The 20155-nt window shown below is 33.9% G+C and overlaps 1 protein-coding gene across 1 annotated transcript in view; it reads left to right on the forward strand.

Moving 5' to 3' along the window:
• The window catches only part of Dach1 (dachshund family transcription factor 1), a 377485-nt gene that overhangs the window by 155211 nt on the left and 202119 nt on the right, over window positions 1-20155 (forward strand). The window contains exon 3 of the mRNA XM_013009725.1: window positions 9017-9132. Coding sequence (XP_012865179.1) covers window positions 9017-9132 — 116 coding nt within the window. The remainder of the gene's footprint in view (window positions 1-9016; window positions 9133-20155) is intronic.

Below are 20155 nucleotides of genomic sequence, written 5' to 3' on the forward strand. Positions count from 1 at the left end.
ATGTAATGAATGAAACATGGCATTGAATCTCTGAAGGCTGGAAACAGAATACCTTTGTCTTTCTAAATACCATCTTTCCATTAGTGCATAGGCCTAGAATCCTCGTGGGAGTATTTAAAAGTTGTCAGGAAGGCTCTGAATTCTGGGGTTGATATTGGAATCTGTTTCAATACAACCTTTCTTTTCTCTCCTCCCCCCACCTTTTTTTTTTTTCACTATATCTTGGCATCTCCACTAGTAGAGAAGGGAATTGGAAGTTAGATTTCACAAATAAATTAGTCATGTACATTTTCTCCAGAGACGAAATGAAAAATAATTTGTCAGTGAAGATCAAAACTAAAAAGTAATTCAGAAGAATAAGACAAAATTACTAGTGAAGGATTTCATACTAATCATTCTTAGTAAAATTGAACCTTAGGATTGAGTAATTCACAACTTTAGCTCAGAAATATGTGGGGGGAGGCGAGGAGGGGAAACTATCCCTCTGTGGATGTTTTCTTTCTTAGCATTCATCCCCTGAATGTGGAGTTACTATCTTCTGCTCTTTCATACCCCATCAATGATCTCTATACAAAACTACTTTGGAATATTTTTGGCCCAATTATTTACTCCCTAATTCTCAATATATTAACATGTCAACATGTATAGTGGCTTTGAAATCTAGTGCCAGAGTTCCACTTCTCCAGTCAGATTGCCTTGCATTACAACCTGGCTCTACTGTAGCTCTACTATTATTTTTAAGCTGTGGAATATTGGTAATTTTACGTACTGGTGTCTCATCTTGTCATCAGGAAACTATTGATAATTATATTATTTGTCCCAAAGGTTTTTTTCTTTTTTTAAAATGAGTATTAAAAGAATTAACAACATGAATTTAGTTCAAACAGTACAGTGCTTATTTAATTACCCAATATAACTTTCATTATTTTATTATATTGTTTACTACATCAAAGCAAAGTAAAATATTTGGTATAAGGGCCTTCAGATTTTCAGATTGATAACATCTACTACAGAGGAGAGCTTGATAATTTGAGACTAACGCAGCATATTAGTGTAGAGACCAAATTAAATATGATTTGCGAAAAGAGAATGATAGTCACAGCCACGGTATATTATGCTAGTTCTTGGAATCTACTTTTGCAGTAAAAGTCTATATATATGCTTTTAGTACAAAGGGAAGTGAACAGAAAGAGCTGAGAAGATCAAGTTGAAAAATTTATTTATTTATTTATTTATTTTTTATTGTGAAAACACCCAACAGAGAGGTTACAATTACATGGGCAAGGTAATGAGTACATTTCTTATCAAGCATTGTTGCCTCCTCCTTTGTTTCCCCTTCCCATCACTTCCCAACCCCCCCATCTCCCTCCCCCTCTTCCCTTCACCCCCCCACCTGCACCACCAAAGTTGTAAAGTTCATTTTTCAACATAACGAGTTGTACATTTCATTGTTGCAATGGGATACCTATTTAAACGATTTGTTTTTCCCCTTCCCCTCCACAAATTATACCAACATCAAATAGAGTGAAAGCAGGGGTTATATCGTGGGGGAGGGACATACAAAGCAACAAAGAAATCATGTTATAAATATGTTAGAAACAATTGCATGAAAGAAAAAAAAAACATTTGAATACTTATCTTGGGGTTCATTTCCCTAACATCAACTTATCTGACCTTTTCTGCTTGACTCAGACATACGCTGGTTATTGCAAATAAGGGAAACCATGGGACCTATGTTTCTTTGGGCTTGGTTTACTTCACTTAATATAATTTTTCCAAGTCTTTCCTTTCAAGTTGAAAAATTTAAGACAGAATTTTTTTCTGTTATTGCCATTCAAAGTTTTAAAAAGTGATGTGTTTAAATATCAAATGTTTTCGTTGAAGCACGTGCTTCATTATCATTTCAGGATATCTCCTTCACAAATTAGAAGTTAGAACAAAATTCCATGCAAAGAGAAAATAAGGCTTATTATAGAGCATCTAGATTACTCAGATTGTTGCTTTTCAGAAAATTCATAAAATACTCACAGGCTAAAATTTACATCTGAAAACTTGAGCCTATAAACAAATCATTCCTTTCAGTTAAATATATCTATATTCATTATTAATATTAATTACCTTTGTAAACTCAGTTATAAGCAACTATTCCATTTGTTGAAATATGTCTGCATTTTTCATTAAGATAAACACATTAGTCTTACTAAGGGCCTTGTAAAAATTTGGTGTAAGTAGTTCCTTCATCAATTTAATCTTGTAAATATCAATATTTATACTTTTTAGCTGTTAGTTATTTGATAGTTACCTCAGAATAAGTTTCAATATAATATCTGCTTTATAGCAACTTGAATAGATATTAATGAAAAATAGAGGAAAATTTTTGAGATTAATTATGACAATAGAGGTAAAGGTGTAAAAAAATGACAATCTTTAAACAGTATCATAGTTTGTGTACTTTTTTTTTTTTTTGGGTCCGGTTGTGGCGCCTGAAATCAGGGCCTGGGCGCTGTCCCTCAGCTCTTCAGCTCAAGGCTAGCACTCTACCACTTGAGCCACAGCACCACTTCCGACTTTTTTCTTTTTGCTTATGTGGTGCTGAGGAATCGAACCCAGGGCCTCAGGCATGCAAGGCAAGCACTCTACCACTGAGCCACCTTCCCAGCCCTACTTTTTTTTTTTTTTTTAAATCAGTCATGGGGCTTGGACTCTAGGCCTGGGTGCTGTTCTTGAGGTCTTCAGCTCAAGGCTGATGCTCTCCTACTTTGAACCACAGCGCCACTTCAACCAGTGTCATAGTTTGTATACAACAAATTCCCTCAAAAATATTATGGAAATTGAATTATGAATTAGTTTTAGAAGCTTATTTTAATATTTTGAATACAATGTAGCCTTATAAAAGAGAAACTAATGTCAGCTTTAGAAAAATGTGTAAATCTTCACTCAGATTCATTTAATATTTTAATTTTCTATCAATCTTCTCTGTGTGTATTGATTACTTGCTTTACTTTATTTACTTCTGCAATATAAATTCAAGTTTTCAAGTTTCTATCTTGTCTTTTCACTTTAGGATGCAAACAGTACACATTATTCTCAACTCATAAACATTACTCTACATGATTATAATATTCAAGTAGATATATGAATCATTAAGAAGATTATATCTTTCCAGACTAAAATAATTTATATAAATAGAAACATAAAATATGAGTTAAAATTATATAAATACATATTTATGGTATCTACTCTAACTAATACTAAATGTAATATAAAAATACATACCCATTACATTCTCTAATGTCTTAGTTTGTTGACTAAGTTTACCAGAACAATATGTGCCAAATCTAAGTAAATTATTTGTGACTGTAGATATTCACACACCGAGACCCAAAGAGGATATACACAGGAATGGTTGACAAAGGCTCGATATGCATCTGATCATATACAATAATATTTAATGAAATGAACTCCAAGCAGAAGAAATGAGATATATTTGAATGGCTGTTACTGCTAATTTTTTTCCCTTTTGTCTTGTTCCTTAGTTTGTATTTGAAAGGGTAAAAGTTGGGTGGTATACAGAAAGGGTGGGACAAAGGGTGACCAATGATACTCATTGGACACTATGCAGAAAATGATTATGAATTTTGTGGATGGAGATGGAGGGAAAAACTGGGAAAGTAAGGGAATGGGAGACCTGATTCAAAAAAATTGTACTCATTACTTGATTTTAACCCCTCCATATATTAACTCTATAATAAAAATAAACATAAAAATCAATAAAGAAAAATGGATAAACTGAGACTAAAGAGCGTTTTCCTGAATTGAGTAGAATCAGAGGTTAGTTCTTCTTCTGCCTCAACTCTCAAAAATGAACCAAACATAATCCCTCAAACAGCAACAATAGCAACGACAATAACAAACTTAATGTAGGGGTTAACAAAAGATTATGACTATTGAGAAATTTGGGGATTGACAATGGTTTTTATTCTGTTTTGTTTTTGACCATGGGGCTTGAACATGGGGCTTGGGCACTGTCCATGAGGTTCTAGTGCTACATCAAGGATGGCCCTCTACCACTTTGAGCCATGGGGCCACTTCCGGTTCCCTGGTGGTTAATTGGAGATAAAAGTCTCAGGGACTTTCCTGTGCAGGCTGTCTTCAAACTGCCATCCTCAGATCTCAGCTTCTTGAGTAGCTAGGCATGAGCCAACTAGCATGCTGTGATACTCATTCTTTCAATGCACTTAGCTTCATATCACTTTGGTGTTCCTTTTTTTGAAGTTGAATTTTGGCATTATCTTGAAGAAGTTAAAACAAATGATACACATGATAAATGTGCATCCCTGGTCCCAGAGCCAGGCCTCATGGCAGGGGGGAGAAGAGTGCTCTCTAATAACAAATTGAGTGGAAAGTGTGGGTAAATCTTCAACCAGCATTCGAGAGAAACAAGTTAAGTCTGAGTTGTCCTGAAAGAAGACCACCCAGGGTGAATTGTTTTAAAGAAGAGATTAAAAAAAATTTGTTTAATTTTAAAAATTAAGAATGGCCTCTGAAAGACTGTGTCTGAGTTCCTAAGTGTTGCAAATACTTAAGTGTGGATTTGGACATCCCTAATTCATGGCCCTTTTCATGGAGATTGTGGAAAATACTTACTAATGGCTGCAGTGTAGCTAATGGGTTAAGCTAGCAAAACAATGAGAAAGTCTTAAATTCTGATTGTGTTCAGACTAGTAAGGGTAATGGTAAAAGTGAGGTGTGGTGTTTGATTAGGACTAGAATTCAGTGTGCTCTCTTCTCTGGGAGAGAACTGGCTCACGGTTGGAGATAAGGCAGAACTGAAGATGGCTACCATTGTGGCAATTGGCCATTCTAAAATAAGTCCTTCCATCAGTTGTTTTGCACTCTCTTCTCAGTATTTTTTTTCTTTCCAACAATAATTACCTCTGTAGAAATCATACTGAGCATTTGCTTATAAAAACATCTTCATTAGAAAAGTTAGATAATTTAAGGCTAAACCTTTTAATAACTTCATAGGCAAGTATTATTAGTCTATCTGTTCAGGCAATAAAATACATGCCTCTGGCTGCAGTACAATATCTGTTTTCTTGGAAATCTGTAAGTTACTGTTGAAAGAAATTTTAATATTTGAAGTATTTTATGATTCAGTTATCTTAATAGGTTCTCATAGAAACTAGAGACCCTCTGTAGGGACCAAGATTGCTGTAAGGTCACCTTACAGTAACAGGCTGTCAGTAAAAGGATCTAAGTGTAATTCATGAAAGTGGAGGGAGGCATCTTGTTAATTTTTCTTATTCTCTCTCAAATAAGATGTATAACTCTCTATAGAGTTCTTGACTCCTTATAGAGTTCCTAGTATTCTTGACCCCTTTCAGTCTTTTCTTTAAGTTCCTTAATACTCTTTTCTTAAAATTTGCTTGTTTTGTTTGATTTTTTTAATTTTTATTGTGAAGTTGATGTACAGTGGGATTTCAGTTATATAAGGCAGTTAATGAGTGAATTTCTTTTTGAATGTTGTCAGTTTCACCTCTTCCCTCACTCTTACCTAATTGTAAAGTGAAACCACCAAGGATATTTGCTTTTTAATGGAAGTTCTTTGCTTTTATTTTTTAAAAGAACTTTGAGTTCCTATTCTGAAAGCAACAAATATCTATTGGTAGAATTTGAAGCAATGTGATAGAATGGGTAGGAAATACCTGCAGTGGAAGAAGCCCACTGGGTCTATTCTAATCACAGCATGAATTAAAGTGTAGCTACTTAGTAGCCTGCCTTCTACTTTCTGAGTGAAAGCTGTGAGGTGTAGACAACTCCTGTGAGTTGAATAATAAAGCATTCTTTAACAGTTTCATTTTCTTTAACACAAAAACAGATCAAAGGGCTAAATATTCAAATATTTTAACTTCAGTTTCCTTTTCCATTGTTACAACACCTTGCTAGAGATCTCTCTGGCATCTCACTTCCCTTTCTTGCTACCTTAGTGTCTGTTTAGAAATATGTTTAAGGATTCTCAGATACTTTTTAATTTCTTGGAACTATTATTTACTGGAATCCATGAGACAAGGTATTTGAGGAATTTGAGATTTTTGCTTCAAAATATAGTAAAACATAAAATACTTTTTATGTTTTTGTGTCAAAACTAGGTGAAATTTCATTTAGGTGAAAAGAGTGAGTTTTAGGTACATTTTGCATGTCATTTGGGGAAGTAAACAAACCTAGATTACTGTAATCTGTACAGTATGACTATCATAGAACACAGCACTGTGCACTACATACACATAGTATGCATATATAGTACATGGAAAACACTAAAACTTAAATGATTAGTAAGGAGCAAGATTAAGGGTTAAGTAGATAATATGGAGGTAAGAATGAATTGTTGTGAATATATTGACTAAGGAGAAAACATTTATAGAGATTCCATAGAGACCAAAGAAATCCATGACATTTAAGAAAGTCATGGGAACTCATGCTTGTCATCCTAAAATGATTACATTTAGGTAGCCAAAGCAAGATGGTGAGAAGTGCAACAGTGCCAAAGTAAGTCCAAGTGTAAGACTGAAAGGTTGAAATCAGAAAAATAAAGAGGGAACAATTACTAGAGCTTGGGGTCAAGACAAGGTTTTTTGGGTCTAGTAAGGAGCCATTCATACCTTTAATCAAATGTAAAGCATGGTTAAACTTGCATTTTAGAAAAATCCTTTTGAAATCAACCTGAAGAATTGTCTAGATTCTAGGATCTAGAATGGGACAGAGTTGGAGGTAGATTTGGGGGTAAGATTGGAAAGCGTTAACTGTAGTAGAAATAGGAAATGGAATGTAGGAATGGGGATGCAGTCTAGAGAATGGGTTAAGGAGTTAGCATTACAGAAATGATATTTAAGAGTGCATGCGAAGGAATTGTTGCAGCCAAGTCCTGGATTTTTGGCTCATTCAATTAGTGACCATTTTGCTGAACTAGGGGAAGAACAATCGGTTAATGGGGCTGATGCTGAGATCAGATGTGGACAAGCCATGTCTGATATCATATAAAACATCTAGGAATGGAGATCTAGTAGATAGGTATCAATCTCTCTGAATCCCAAGAGGAAGATCTGGGCAGGAGATGTGTATTTAGCCATTAGTCTTTCTTATTTAAGTGATGACAAGCAAAGAGCTCACTCTAGAAGAATGGAGGCTATCTAAAGGCTGTTGATTGATTCTAGGCAAATAATAAAAGATAAAAAGCCAGTTGAAGATGAAGAGTAATAATGAAAAGTAAGAAGCAGCTGAAGAGACACTTTGGAACAACAAAGAGACTATACTTGTTAGTTAACAAAACAAACATGCTTATAATTTCTTTCCTCTTGTTCTAAACACCTCCATTGAGCTGATCCCAGACAATAAGTCTAGCAGACTTACTCTCTGATTCCTGTGATTTTCAGGGCATTTTGGTGTACTTGAAATGTTTTTTTTTTTAATTTCATACATTTTTATACTTTCTTCCTTTTCTTACCTTATCACTGAAGTGGGAATTCTCCAGATTTAACTTTAAAATTTTTTTTTTGAAATTCTTCTAGTGTTCCCACTGCCATCTTTGTTCCTTGAATGTGGAAGTATCATCATCAAACCTAAATTCCAATTAGTATCCAGATTGCAACTTTCTTATGGGAGTTATTAGCACATTACAATTTGCATTATGGTTATTTATGCACCAGATTCTTTCCCTTTGGCAAGAGTACAAGCTCCTGAAAACTAAGAACTCATTCCCCCAAATTAACCTCCATAGCTCACTGCTTTGCAAACAGCAGGTACTTAGTAATTATTTGTTCAATGACCACATGTAATACTTACACAAAATAAAAGAAATGGAATTTTTGAATCTTCTGATGAGGCAAAGGGGCTTAGCTGAGACAAACATGAAAATGCTTATTTATAATTGGCATATCTAATTGTTTTGAATTGAGGCTCCTGTTGGCCAAATAAGTGATGGAAGAGTATTTCATAAAAGCCCACTAATAATCCAGAGGAGAAAAGTGAAAATTTAGTGCTCAGAATGCTTGTTTATTTAATAAAATGTGAACAATATATTCTATGTTATTTTCATATGAAGTAGTGAATACTTTTCTAATACTTCACCTGCTTTTACAAAAAAATAGTATAGCACAGCAGACATGTAAAGGATAAATACTCTAAAACATAAATACACTTTATTTACCCTAACAACAGATAAAAGAAGCTACCCAGGCAGGTTCCCAATGATGTCCTACAAATATTCCATGTCTTTCTCATTTATTTTAATATATTCGAAGTTAGGTAGCTCAGTGGGAATGTTCACTTACACAGAATAAGGGTTAAATGATAACTTGACTTATCTTTTAAATGACAAAAAAATAAAGAAATTGCAAGACCTTTTCACACATTAGATATGTATTGTCATTTATCATCGAGATATCAGGCTAGCAGTGCGAAGTAATAAAACATATCATCGAAAAATGTGCTATAGGTCTGAATCACTCTTTCATTCCACCTCCCAGCTAACTGTAGTATTAAATCAAACAAGCAGAACATTTCCTTAGGCAGCCATTGCCTTTTAATTTCCTGAAGAACCTTAAAATATCATTCATTACAAGTACTACACATATTTGGTTTTTAAAAGTCTCATAAATCAATAGCAGGCTGACTGTAATAATTATTACAAGTTAGTGCATAATTTTCGTGCTGAAGGCTGCATGCAGAACTTTAGCATATGCAAACGAGGCAATTCAAACTGTGTATAGATATTAATATGAAGAAGCAGGTAACGAGGTACAGGCCATGAATTATGCATCAGGAGTGGCTGATCTTCAATGAGGAAAATGAATTCAGCATGTAATCTAATTAGTGATGGAAGTCTATTACATCTAACTGCAAAAGCAACCGTCCTTGAAACAAATTTATTTACAGTCCATGTTACCACTTGAAACAACTTTGAAATGATGTGTAAGACAACAGCTTAATTGTAAAATTTTTTGTTTGTTTGTTTCAGTTCTAGACCTGGAAGGCCTCCTAAGAGGACTCAAAGTGTCACCTCCCCTGAGAACTCTCACATCATGCCACATTCTGTCCCTGGCCTCATGTCTCCTGGGATAATTCCACCAACAGGTAAGGATGCTAACTTATTTATGCCCCAAATACTAAGAGCCATACAATACTATAGATTTTACACCTACCACTTGCTACATTGATATTTACATTTATTAGTTTCATTTTATACAAACCAAGGCCATCTCCAGAGGACAGTTTATTTCAAGATTTCATTATGATTATACTCACTTCTTGATTTGAAAAGAAGGAACTTAATTGATCACAGTACTAGAAGTCATTTTAATGAATCCGGTCAGAAATTGCCAAAAGCAAATTTACCCCTTTAATCCTAGCTACTCAGGAGGCTGAGATATGAAGAATGTTGGTAAGAAGCACACCTAGTTAGAAAAGTCTATCAGACTCCATCCCCAAAACAAAGAACTAAAAACTAACAGTAAGCATGAGCCAAATATTAGAGAGCCATCCCAGCAAACAAGAGTGAGGCACCGAGTTCAAACCTTAGTACTGGCAGATGAAAGAAAAAGAAAAGGAAAGCAATTACTATTCTAATTTATCATTAAGAAGTAAAAGCTCAGAGACAATCATAGAAAATCACTGGATTTCTCAAGGCCAATCAACTGATAGTTCTCAATGGTTATACACACCCGGCACTCTTAAGTTCTAAACTTAATTCTCATTCCATAAGAACTCAGAAAATGAAATGTGCATACAAAACAATAGGCAAGAGTTATGTCAAACAGAAATAGCTCACAGATACCTTGCAAAAACTGACATATTGGAAACTATGAAAACAAGTAATATACTGAATTTAGCCTATTTTTCTCAGGCAAATCCATTTCTATTAGAACTACTTGAACTAAACAGATTATTACAATATTGAAAATGTGTAAGTTAAAAATATCTTGACCATATAAACTATATACTGTAAATGATTTGATAACATACAGTACTACAGGAAAAAGAACTGTGCTTTTTGCAGCCTACATGTGGAAATTCTTTAGTGTATTTATATGTGTATACTCACTCTTGATTTCATCAGAAGTTGAACCAGATCAATGAGCAAATTAAATATAATGATGATATTACACAGCATTTAATATCTCTGTTATTGCTTGTTTATTGAGAAGATACACATATAACTATACAAATGGAATGTAACACAACAGTCAAGTCTCCATGGTTGAGCATCACAGAACTTCTCTGAAAATGTAGGCTTTTGTTTTTCATTCTACATATAAAGATCTCAACTTGATACATTGTATAGTTGAAAGACATAAGAAGAAATCATTCACATTATGTTTTTGGAGTTCTAAATGACCACTTTTCTGTATTTGGTGAGCTCTGTTATATAATCTTAGTTACTTAAAGGGGGAAAAAAGTATTCTGGAAAATAGTCATAAAAACAGGGACAAGGAATCACAGAAATGATGGGACTAAGGATTCTAACAGCAGTCCTCACAAGACACTATGTTGGAGCCAGGCATTGGTGGCTCACGCCTGTAATCCTAGCTACTCAGGAGGCTGAGATCTGAGGATTGCGGTTCAAAGCCAGTATGGACAGGAAAGGCCATGAGATTCTTATCTTCAATTAACCACCAGAACACTGGAAGTGGCGCTGTGGCTCAAGTGTTAGAGCACTAGCCTTGGGCTGAAAGCTCAGGGACAGCACCCAGCCCAGAATTCAACCCCCGGGACCCACACCCCCTTCCCCCCCCCCCAAAGACTCTATGTTGGAAATGAACTTTACAACTTGGAGGGAAAGCTAAAGAAAAGTATTGAGAGGGTAACACTGTTTGAAAAGAAATGTACTCATTACCTTACTTATATAATGTAATCCTTCTATACATCCCCTTTCCAATAAAATAAGCACAATAAAATAAAAATAAATATAGAGAAGATCTAATTCCAGATTGTCTTCCAGTACTTATTTTTTAAGGTGAGGGCAATAAATACTTAATCACCAAGACAATAATTAAATGAGATGATACAGCAAGATCTAACTGTAGCAGTGTTTCACAATTGACACTAATGAATAACTTTGGAGTAAGTAAACTTCTAAATCATTAAGTTTGTGGTTGAAGCCTATAAAATTATTTTTGAATGACATCTTTCTAAAAATATATTATACTCTTTACTTATTGGGCAGTCACTGAAGTTAGTTTCAGCTGGACTCATTATAAATCTTTTATTTTTAACAAATCATCATATTTTAGCTGCAATGCCATTCCTCTCAAATATGATTTTTTTTTAACTTTTACCAGGATTTCTGGCAAGGTTCCTAAGCATTATGTTGCAAAGACATTAGCTAGTCATTTCCTAGGGAAGAATGAGGAAAGAAAGCACATAAAGAAAGTAGACTGTGAGAAAGGGGATCCCTAAGCAGTCAAATGCTTTCTACAGCCCAGTGAATGGCTTGAGAGCAGTTCATGTGAATTGACTGGTGCCTAATTCTCTTACTTTTACGTATGACTATTGCAGCTGAATGATGCTGTTAAAATATTTAGTATGATTTCTCTTTTTAAATTACATTTTTAAGTTGGAGAAGTTTAAAATTTAGGGAATACAGAATAGTATCTCCATAAGCTAGGGAATAAGTTATTTAGTATCTTCTTAACTAGATATCTTATGGTCTTGAAGAAATCTTTCTGGAGCTGGAAAGGTGGCTTAGCGATAGAGTGCTTGTCTCACATAAATGAGGCCCTAGGTTTGATTCCTCAGCACCACATAAACAGAAAAAGCCAGAAGTGGCACTGTGGCTCAAATGGTAAAGCACTAGCTTTTGGCCAAGAACTGAGGGACAGTGCCCAGGCCCAGAGTCAAGCCACACAATTGACCCCCCCAAAAAAAAGAAAGAAAAAAAAGAAATCTTTCTATTGTCAAAGAGCATAATACTTCTTTTTCTCAGAATGTACTTTATGTTTTGGGAGAATGAGATTCAATATGAACATGTAAACTTTCATCTTCCTGGACTTTGTATCTCCTTCTTAAAATTGTATGTCATTTTTTTTCTTCCTGGGATAGGAAACACTTATTTATAACACTATCTATCAACATCTTGGTATGAGGCAAACTAGTTTGATAATATTTCTACAATGTTTTAACCTCTTTGTTTTGATTTCAAAAATCTATTTCAAAGAACCCATGAGTATGTTTAAAAGATGTAGAGTACAATTTCTAAAAACCAGTGAAACAATAAAAAGAACAACCATGGAAAGCTCTAACTAAGAAGAAGGGTGCAAACAAAAACCCACCCAATTTTACATCCTAGTGTAGCTTACTTACAAACACTAACTTGTACTTTGTATTCCTGGTAGTAGTAACACTAAAAAATAATAAGATGGTTCTAACTTACTTTCAAATTTGCTTAATTTGTTCCTGTGGAAAGGAAACAGATTAATTTTGATGAATTTATAATTATCTATTGATTTGTTCCTAGTCATGCTGTTGTTTTTTTTTAATCTTCAACGATTGATTTTAAAAATCACTTATCTTTCCAGGAGGCATTTGTTTTTATCAGGGAACAAATATCTTTATTTTTCCAATTTTTCCCCAGGTGGGAATTTATAATTTTAAAAAAGACAAAAAGTAAGTAAAACAGATTACAAAGCTGTAGCATTATTTATGGAGTTTTTATTTGTTAATTATTTTGGTTGCTTGAATCATGTCCTTAGAGTAGGATGAGGGTAGATAGAGATAATTCCCCAAAGCTATGGTTGTCATCAGATGCTATGGCAACCAGAAGCTGAAGTTAATGAAAGAAAGAAGAGTCTGTGTGGAGGCTCCAGAGGCAGCACCTCCTGCAGTGGTCATTGCATTTATTTTGACTGAGCACTTGTCATAAATCATTTTTTGACAATAAGCACAAGTTTGGAACATATTCATCCTAGCAACACAGTTTCAATAACATTCCTACTTTTTATAGGGTCAAGTCTATTTCACAATTAAAGAAAGGATATATAGGATTGGAGAGTAATGCCTTTTGGGGCTAGAAGTACAATTTGGATTAAGTATTTGGCCTAGCTTTTTTTCTTAATATATAACTTTTATTGTAAAGATACTGTATAGAATGGTTATGTTACAGGAGAAAGGTAATGAGTCCATTTCCTATTAAGAGTTGTTACACCCTCCTTTGTTTTTCCCCTACCATCCCTTCCCGCCCCACCTCTCCAAGTCTTCCTCCCCCCACTTCCCTCTCTTCCCCTGCAAAGTTGTAAAGTTTGTTTTCAATATACTGTCTTGTACATCTCATTATTACAATGGGTCATCCTGTATCCTTATTTCAACATTTTATTATTTCCCTTCCCTTCCCCAAATTAGAAAAATGTATATACAAGATGCAGGACACCAGAATCAAATACAGTAACAATAGGGGTTGTACCATGGGGGAAGAACATACAAAGAAACAACAACAAAAAATCACATAGTACATTGTAAGTAGATTAAAAAGAACATCAGCAAAGATAAAACCTCTTGTGTCCCTATCTTTGGGTTCATTTCTTTTTTTTTTTAATTGTGAAAATACCGTACAGAGGGATTATAATTACATGGGCAAGGTAATGAGTACATTTCTTATCAAGCATTGTTGCCTCCTCCCTTCCCACCTCTGCCCTGCTCCCCTAGCTAAAGTTGTAAAGTTCGTTTTTCAACATAACAACTTGTACATCTCATTGTTGCAATGGGTCCACCTGTATCCTTAAATGATTTGTTTTTTCCCTTCCCCTCCACAAATTATACCAACATCAAATCGAGTGAAAGCAGGGGTTATACTGTGGGGGAGGGACATACAAAGCAACAAAGAAATCATCTTATAAATATGTTAGAAACAATAGCAAGAAAACAAAAACATTTGAGTCCTTATCTTGGGGTTCATTTTGCCTAACATCAACTTATCTGACCATTTCTGCTTGTCTCAGACATATACTAGTTACTACAAATAAGGGAAAGCATCGAACCTATGTTTCTTTGGGCCTGGCTTACTTCACTTAATATCATTGCCCCATTTGTTAGGAAATGGAAAGACTTGGGGCTCATTTCATTTAGCATCAGGTTATATGGTCATGTGTACACAGCTTTTGACCTCTGGACATATATTAGTTATTGCAGATAAGGGAAACCATGGGACCTATGTTTCTTTGAGTTTGGTTTGCTTCACTTAATATAATTTTTTTCCAAGTTTTTCCATTTCCTAACAAATGGGGTGATGTCATTCTTTTTGATGAATACATAGAATTCCATTGTGTATATATACTACATTTTCTTGATCCATTCATCTACTGAGGGGCATCTGGCTTGGTTTCATATCTTAGCTATGGTGAATAATGCTGCGATAAACATAGTTGTGCTCTTAGCTTTAGTCTGCCTTGTTTGTGATCATTTGGGTAAATGCCCAAAAGTGGGATTTCTGGGTCATAGGGGAGCTCCATGTGGAGCCTTTTGAGGAACTTCCATACTTCTTTCCAAAGTGGTTGAACAAGTTTACATTCCCACCAACAATGTAGTAGTGTTCCCTTTTGACCTTATTCCCTCCAGCATCTGTTGTTATTAGAGTTCTTGATTCTAGCCATTCTAACTGGGGTGAGGTGGAATCTCAATGTTGTTTTGATTTGCATTTCTTTTATGGCTAGAAAGGTTGAGTATTTCTTCATGTGTCTATTGGCCATTCTTATTCCCTCTCTTTAAGTATTTAGCCCACTTATTTATTGGGCAATTGTTTCTTTGAGAATTTGTTGTTGGGTATTTAATTTTTGGAGTTCTAAGTATATAGATATGAGACCCTTGTCCGTTGTATGGGTAGTGAAGATCTTCTCCCAATCCGTGGGCTTTCTGTTGATCTTGCTAGCTATATCCTTTGCCAGGCAGAAGCTCTGCAGTTTCATCCAATCCCATTTGTCCAACCTTTCTTTGATTTGTTGTGTTTCTGGGTCTCTATTAAGAAAATTTGTCTCTATTAAGAAAATTTCGGCCTGTGAAAGGAGACCTAGGGTTTCTCCTGTTCCATCCTGTAATATTTTGACTTTGACTTCGAGGTCTTTGATCCATTTGGAGTTGATTCTGGTTCAGGGTGATATATGGAGATGTAGCTTTAGCTTTCTGCTGGTGTTTAACCAATTTTGTCAGCACCATTTACTGAAGAGGCTGTTTTTCTTTCATTCTTTTTTTTTTTTTTTTTTAGCTCCCGTATCAAAGAGTAAGTGGCTCTAAGTCTGTGGGTTCATTCCTGGGTCTTTAGTTCTATTCCATTGGTCCTCAGGTTGTGTTCCTGTGCTAGTACTAAGCTGTTTTGATTACTGTGACTTTGTAGTAGAGTTTGAAGCTTGGTATGGATATTCTTTCTGCTAAGGATTGTTTTTGCTATTTAGGATGTTTTATTGTTCCATATGGATTTTTGGATTGCTTCTTCTATTTCACTGAAGAATGAGGTTGGGATTTTGATAGGTGTCGCATTGAATTTGTAGATAGCCTTTGGAAACATTGTCATTTTCACTTCTTGATTTTACATTTGGGACACAATGAAAGTGTGTGTGTGTGTGTGTGTGTGTGTGTGTGTGTGTGTGTGTGTACTGGTTCTTGAACTCCTGGCCTTGGCCTATTGCTCAGTTTTGTTATTTATGCGTGGTACTCTACCATTTGAGTCATACCTTCACTTATAATTTTTTGCTTTGAACTACAGTTGGCACATCTCATTGTCTTGAGTGGCTAGGATTACAGTCATGAGACCTGACTGCAAACATACAATGTTTCTATCAGTATTAAGAAGTAACTGACATTTGCATTTGACATTAGTAGAAAGTTACCCAATGACTATTTTTTAAAACGCATAGAAATGAATGATTTATACTTTTATTTCTGACAGTATTTCTCTTACTACTATGACTGTATAGATTTATAGACAGTCTTCATTTGATGCAAAGAATGTAATTTCAGACACATGCATTTTGACTAAAAGGTAAGTATTCAAACATTGGAAAGTTAGCGTTTTGAGGAAAAAAATAGCAGACCAAGATGAATTCCACTGAAAATTTTAGTCTGGAAAAAAGCTTAAAGGAAATATTTCATATATGGACTGATGCTACAAATATATATATAATAAGTATTATATATAAATATGTAGTATACATATTTTATATATGTATATATAGTATGTAGTATATATATATGTACTACATACTTATATATAATACTTATTATATATATTTGTAGCATCAGTCCATATAAGAATATATTTTTAGCTCATATTCTCTATTTTTCTAGCTAAATATCATTAATAAAACATTCAAACTACTCTTTTTTGAATTATCAACATGTATGATATTCTAAATGCTTCAAATATTCCAACTTCTTCACAGTGAAGAACTATGCCTTATATGCTGATAAATTTATTATAATAAATGTATTGTATTCCATAGGGAGACTCCTAAGTAAGGATAACAGAAAGACGTACAAGTAAAACAGCCACAAAGGGATTGATCATCTTCAGTAATAAATTAAACATAGCTAGCTGGTGAATGCCTTACTCAAAGAGTAAATATGACATAAACTACTTAAGCCATTTATGTTTATACAATACATTATGTGGTTTTAACATTTATATGCATAGAATATATGTGAGATTTCATCATTGAATGCTTTGAAACCAGCACATGTAATCTACAACTAACACAATACAGGTTACCATTTAGCTTTTTTTCAACAGAGAAATAATGTATGTTATTTCCCCCTTCATGTTAGATAATTCTGAACACTAAACTTTTTTATGCAAGTTATTATTTTAAAACAGATATTGGACACTATTATTTTCCTGTGGCTATTTAACAAATTATTTTTTTGGTAGCAAAGCTAAAATTTATTTTCTCACAGTTTTGGTCAGAAATCTAAAATCAGTATTGCTGGGCAAATGAGATCAATGTGTCATCAGTGCCACCACCCTGTCAGTTTGGGGGGAAAAAAATCTATTCCTTGACATTTTCTGTCTGCTGGCATTCTTCAGTGCCTGGCCACTTTGCTCCAATTCTGGTCTTCTTGATAAAGTTGACTTGTGTGTGTGTGTGTGTGTGTGTATGTGTGTGTGTTTGAGAGAGAGAACGTCTGTGTCTGTGTGTATAAACTTACCCTTTGCTTATCTCTTGTAAGGATACTTGTGACTCAATTAGGCTATATTAGATAATTCAGGATAATTTATCCGTCTTGAGAACTTTAACTTAGTATATGGGAAAATACATTTCTCCCCACCTAGCACCATTTCCAGACTCTCTGGACTACAGAATGCATATCATTTGGGAGGTCATTGCGGTCTATCCAGCACTACTGTCTAGCAAATCAAACTCATCAAGTCATTGGATGCAGTTGTGTCTACAAAGGGAGCCTCTGGGAGGTTTGCTGTCTTTTGCTCACTGAGATATCCCAATGACTAGAACATTGCCTGGCTACAAAGAGATACACAACATAAGTACCAGTCAATGGATATGGCTGGTAAACATTTAATAAATTATTTTGGAAAGGAAGTATTCCTCATAGTTACAAATTTAAGTAACAGTGTGTCACTACAGCTTTGAAAACCCTATTAAATACCTGTAAAATATAGATTACAGATTTTGAGTCTATAATACAACAGAAGTATACTAAATATATGGAATGTTATTTGTTTATAGATTATGATTACTTCATTTAAGCCTTAACATCAACAGTTGATGACTTTTATATAACTAGATTGATGCTCTTTGGAAATGTTTACAGAAATAACATGGCATTTATCTGTATATCAATATAAAATATATATTATAATGTATATACATACATTATAAAATCCTTAAGGGTTAGAATTCTAACTGGATCCATAGAATCTTGATTTAGAAGTAATTTGTCACACATCTGCGAATTTAACATTGTACAAATGTTACAAGGAATCACAAAACCAAAAGTTTTGCTTTGTATATTTTGATGCAATATATAGTGAATTTGAGTATGATAGCCAAATCATAATGTGTCTTGTTTCTGTTATTAGCATTGAAATTCATAAAAATCTTTTCTCTAAGCTCTTAGACCAAAGGTCTGGTTTTTTTTTTTTCAGATTCAATTACATATTAGTAGTCTTCTGGACAAGCTTCTCCTCTGCTTATTTAGAAGAAAATTACAGTTCTTTTTCCCTAATTTACTTCTTTTTTCCAAGTTTCTATTGAAGTCAATCTCCTATGCCTGTACTAGCCTGTACTAAAATTATAATCTGCTTACCCTTCTTCATCAGTAGATTTGCATTAATGAAGTTTCTAATGTCTTTAATTGACTAATTGTAATGTATTATTTGTTTTTCTTTTGGTAATATAATGTATATACATTAAGAAAAGCAAATCTAATTTTCACAGTCAACTTTTGATTATGATGAGACAGACATTGTATACATCAGATAGAGTTGATGGTTATTATTATTATTATTGGTGAGATCTTGGTTATACAATTTGTTGCATGTACTTTCATTGTTCACTGGAACTTTTTGACTCTTAGATGATATTACTACTCTAGTTTCCCTCTCCTAACCTAGAGAAATTGCAAATATAAATATTGTTTATTCAGGAGGAAAACAAATCCAAGTCTACAACATATATATTTTTAAATTTCTAAAAGATGTTATAGAACAAAAGGTATGCAAAACAAGGTAAACAATATGGTTGTTTGGTCTCTCACTTTGATAGCTTTCTCCTCTGAAACTCACTTCAAAGCTTCAACTCTTTCCTTGAATAACATGCTGGAGGCTTGTTATGAAAGGTTTCGCCATCTATGTAGGAACCTTTTTATTTTCTCCATGCTTTTAAAGAATAAGTCGTGAGTCTGTCTTTTATAAAGAAGTAGAAATGTTAATTGGCAAAATTGATAGCCCCCAAAATTTCTAAAGGAATTAGCAAATCTGGAAAGACCACAGTATTAATATAGTTATGCCTTTAAGGTCTAAAATATTTATTGCCTTTATTTATGAATGAACTTGATCTGGTTTGAAAACATTGAACTATTTGATTTAGTTCTGTATCCATATATACCAACATTTTAGTAGAACTTAATGGGCAAGAAAATGAAATTCAGATAAGAGGACATAACACTATTCTACATCATATTTTAAGTGACAGCTGGAATTTTAAGTCCAATCTTGGCACCACAGTTTTTCATAAAACATTGACAAATAGTCAAGGTAACATGGACTTAAAAATGATAATTATGAGTATTTAGTCTGACAAAGACTCATATTAAGCCTGAAATGAAGTGCATAGCAGAATAGGAATCATACTTTGAAACAGTAAAATCATACTTCTGGACACAGAAATTAAACTGATAAGACCACAGTTACATGTGAACTGTCTTTTACAAGAAAAAGTGTGTAGCTAGAAATTATTTTACCAGAAATAAAAATAAATAAATAAATGTCTTACTACAAGTATGTTTGCCTGAGTGTATTTTATTATTAATAATAATTTACTTGTTTTTCTGACAGAAACAGAAATGCTAAAAAAGAAATTAGGCGGAATACTTATTCTTTATAGTTTTTGAATTTAACTTATTTTTTATAAACAACATAATATATGGTGCCAAACAGTATTATTCCAAAACAATTTCCTTTTTTTCCTGATCATCAACTCTCCATTTCCCCTCTCAGCTTTTGTCATTTTTAGCTTTATTTGAAGATTATTTTTTGGCATTAGCAGAGTGATTGTGTTAGACACTTTGTTTGCGTCAAATGATAAAATTTGATGATTCTATTTTATAGTATTGGGGTTTTTCTTTCTTACTTGATATGGAAGCTTTGTAGTTAAAGCTATCCATGGTTTTGCAGGGTTTTGTATTATAGTATTCATAGACAATTAAAAAAAACTTTTAGGGGTGGATACTTGATGATTTTTATAAGCAATTGTATTTGGTTTTGCTCTACTGTCACCCTATAGATGGAATACTTTAGTTGATGGATAAAACTATGACTATGGCTTATTATACACATTCCTTTTCCAAATGAAAATAGTATTTTTTTCTATTTCCTCTGCCTGTCTTTTGTACATATTCCTGAAGTTGTCCATTTTCCTGATGTACAGTTTATATTTAT

The sequence above is a fragment of the Dipodomys ordii genome, unplaced genomic scaffold (genome assembly GCF_000151885.1).
Source record: "Dipodomys ordii isolate 6190 unplaced genomic scaffold, Dord_2.0 Scaffold1, whole genome shotgun sequence".
NCBI lineage: Eukaryota > Metazoa > Chordata > Mammalia > Rodentia > Heteromyidae > Dipodomys > Dipodomys ordii.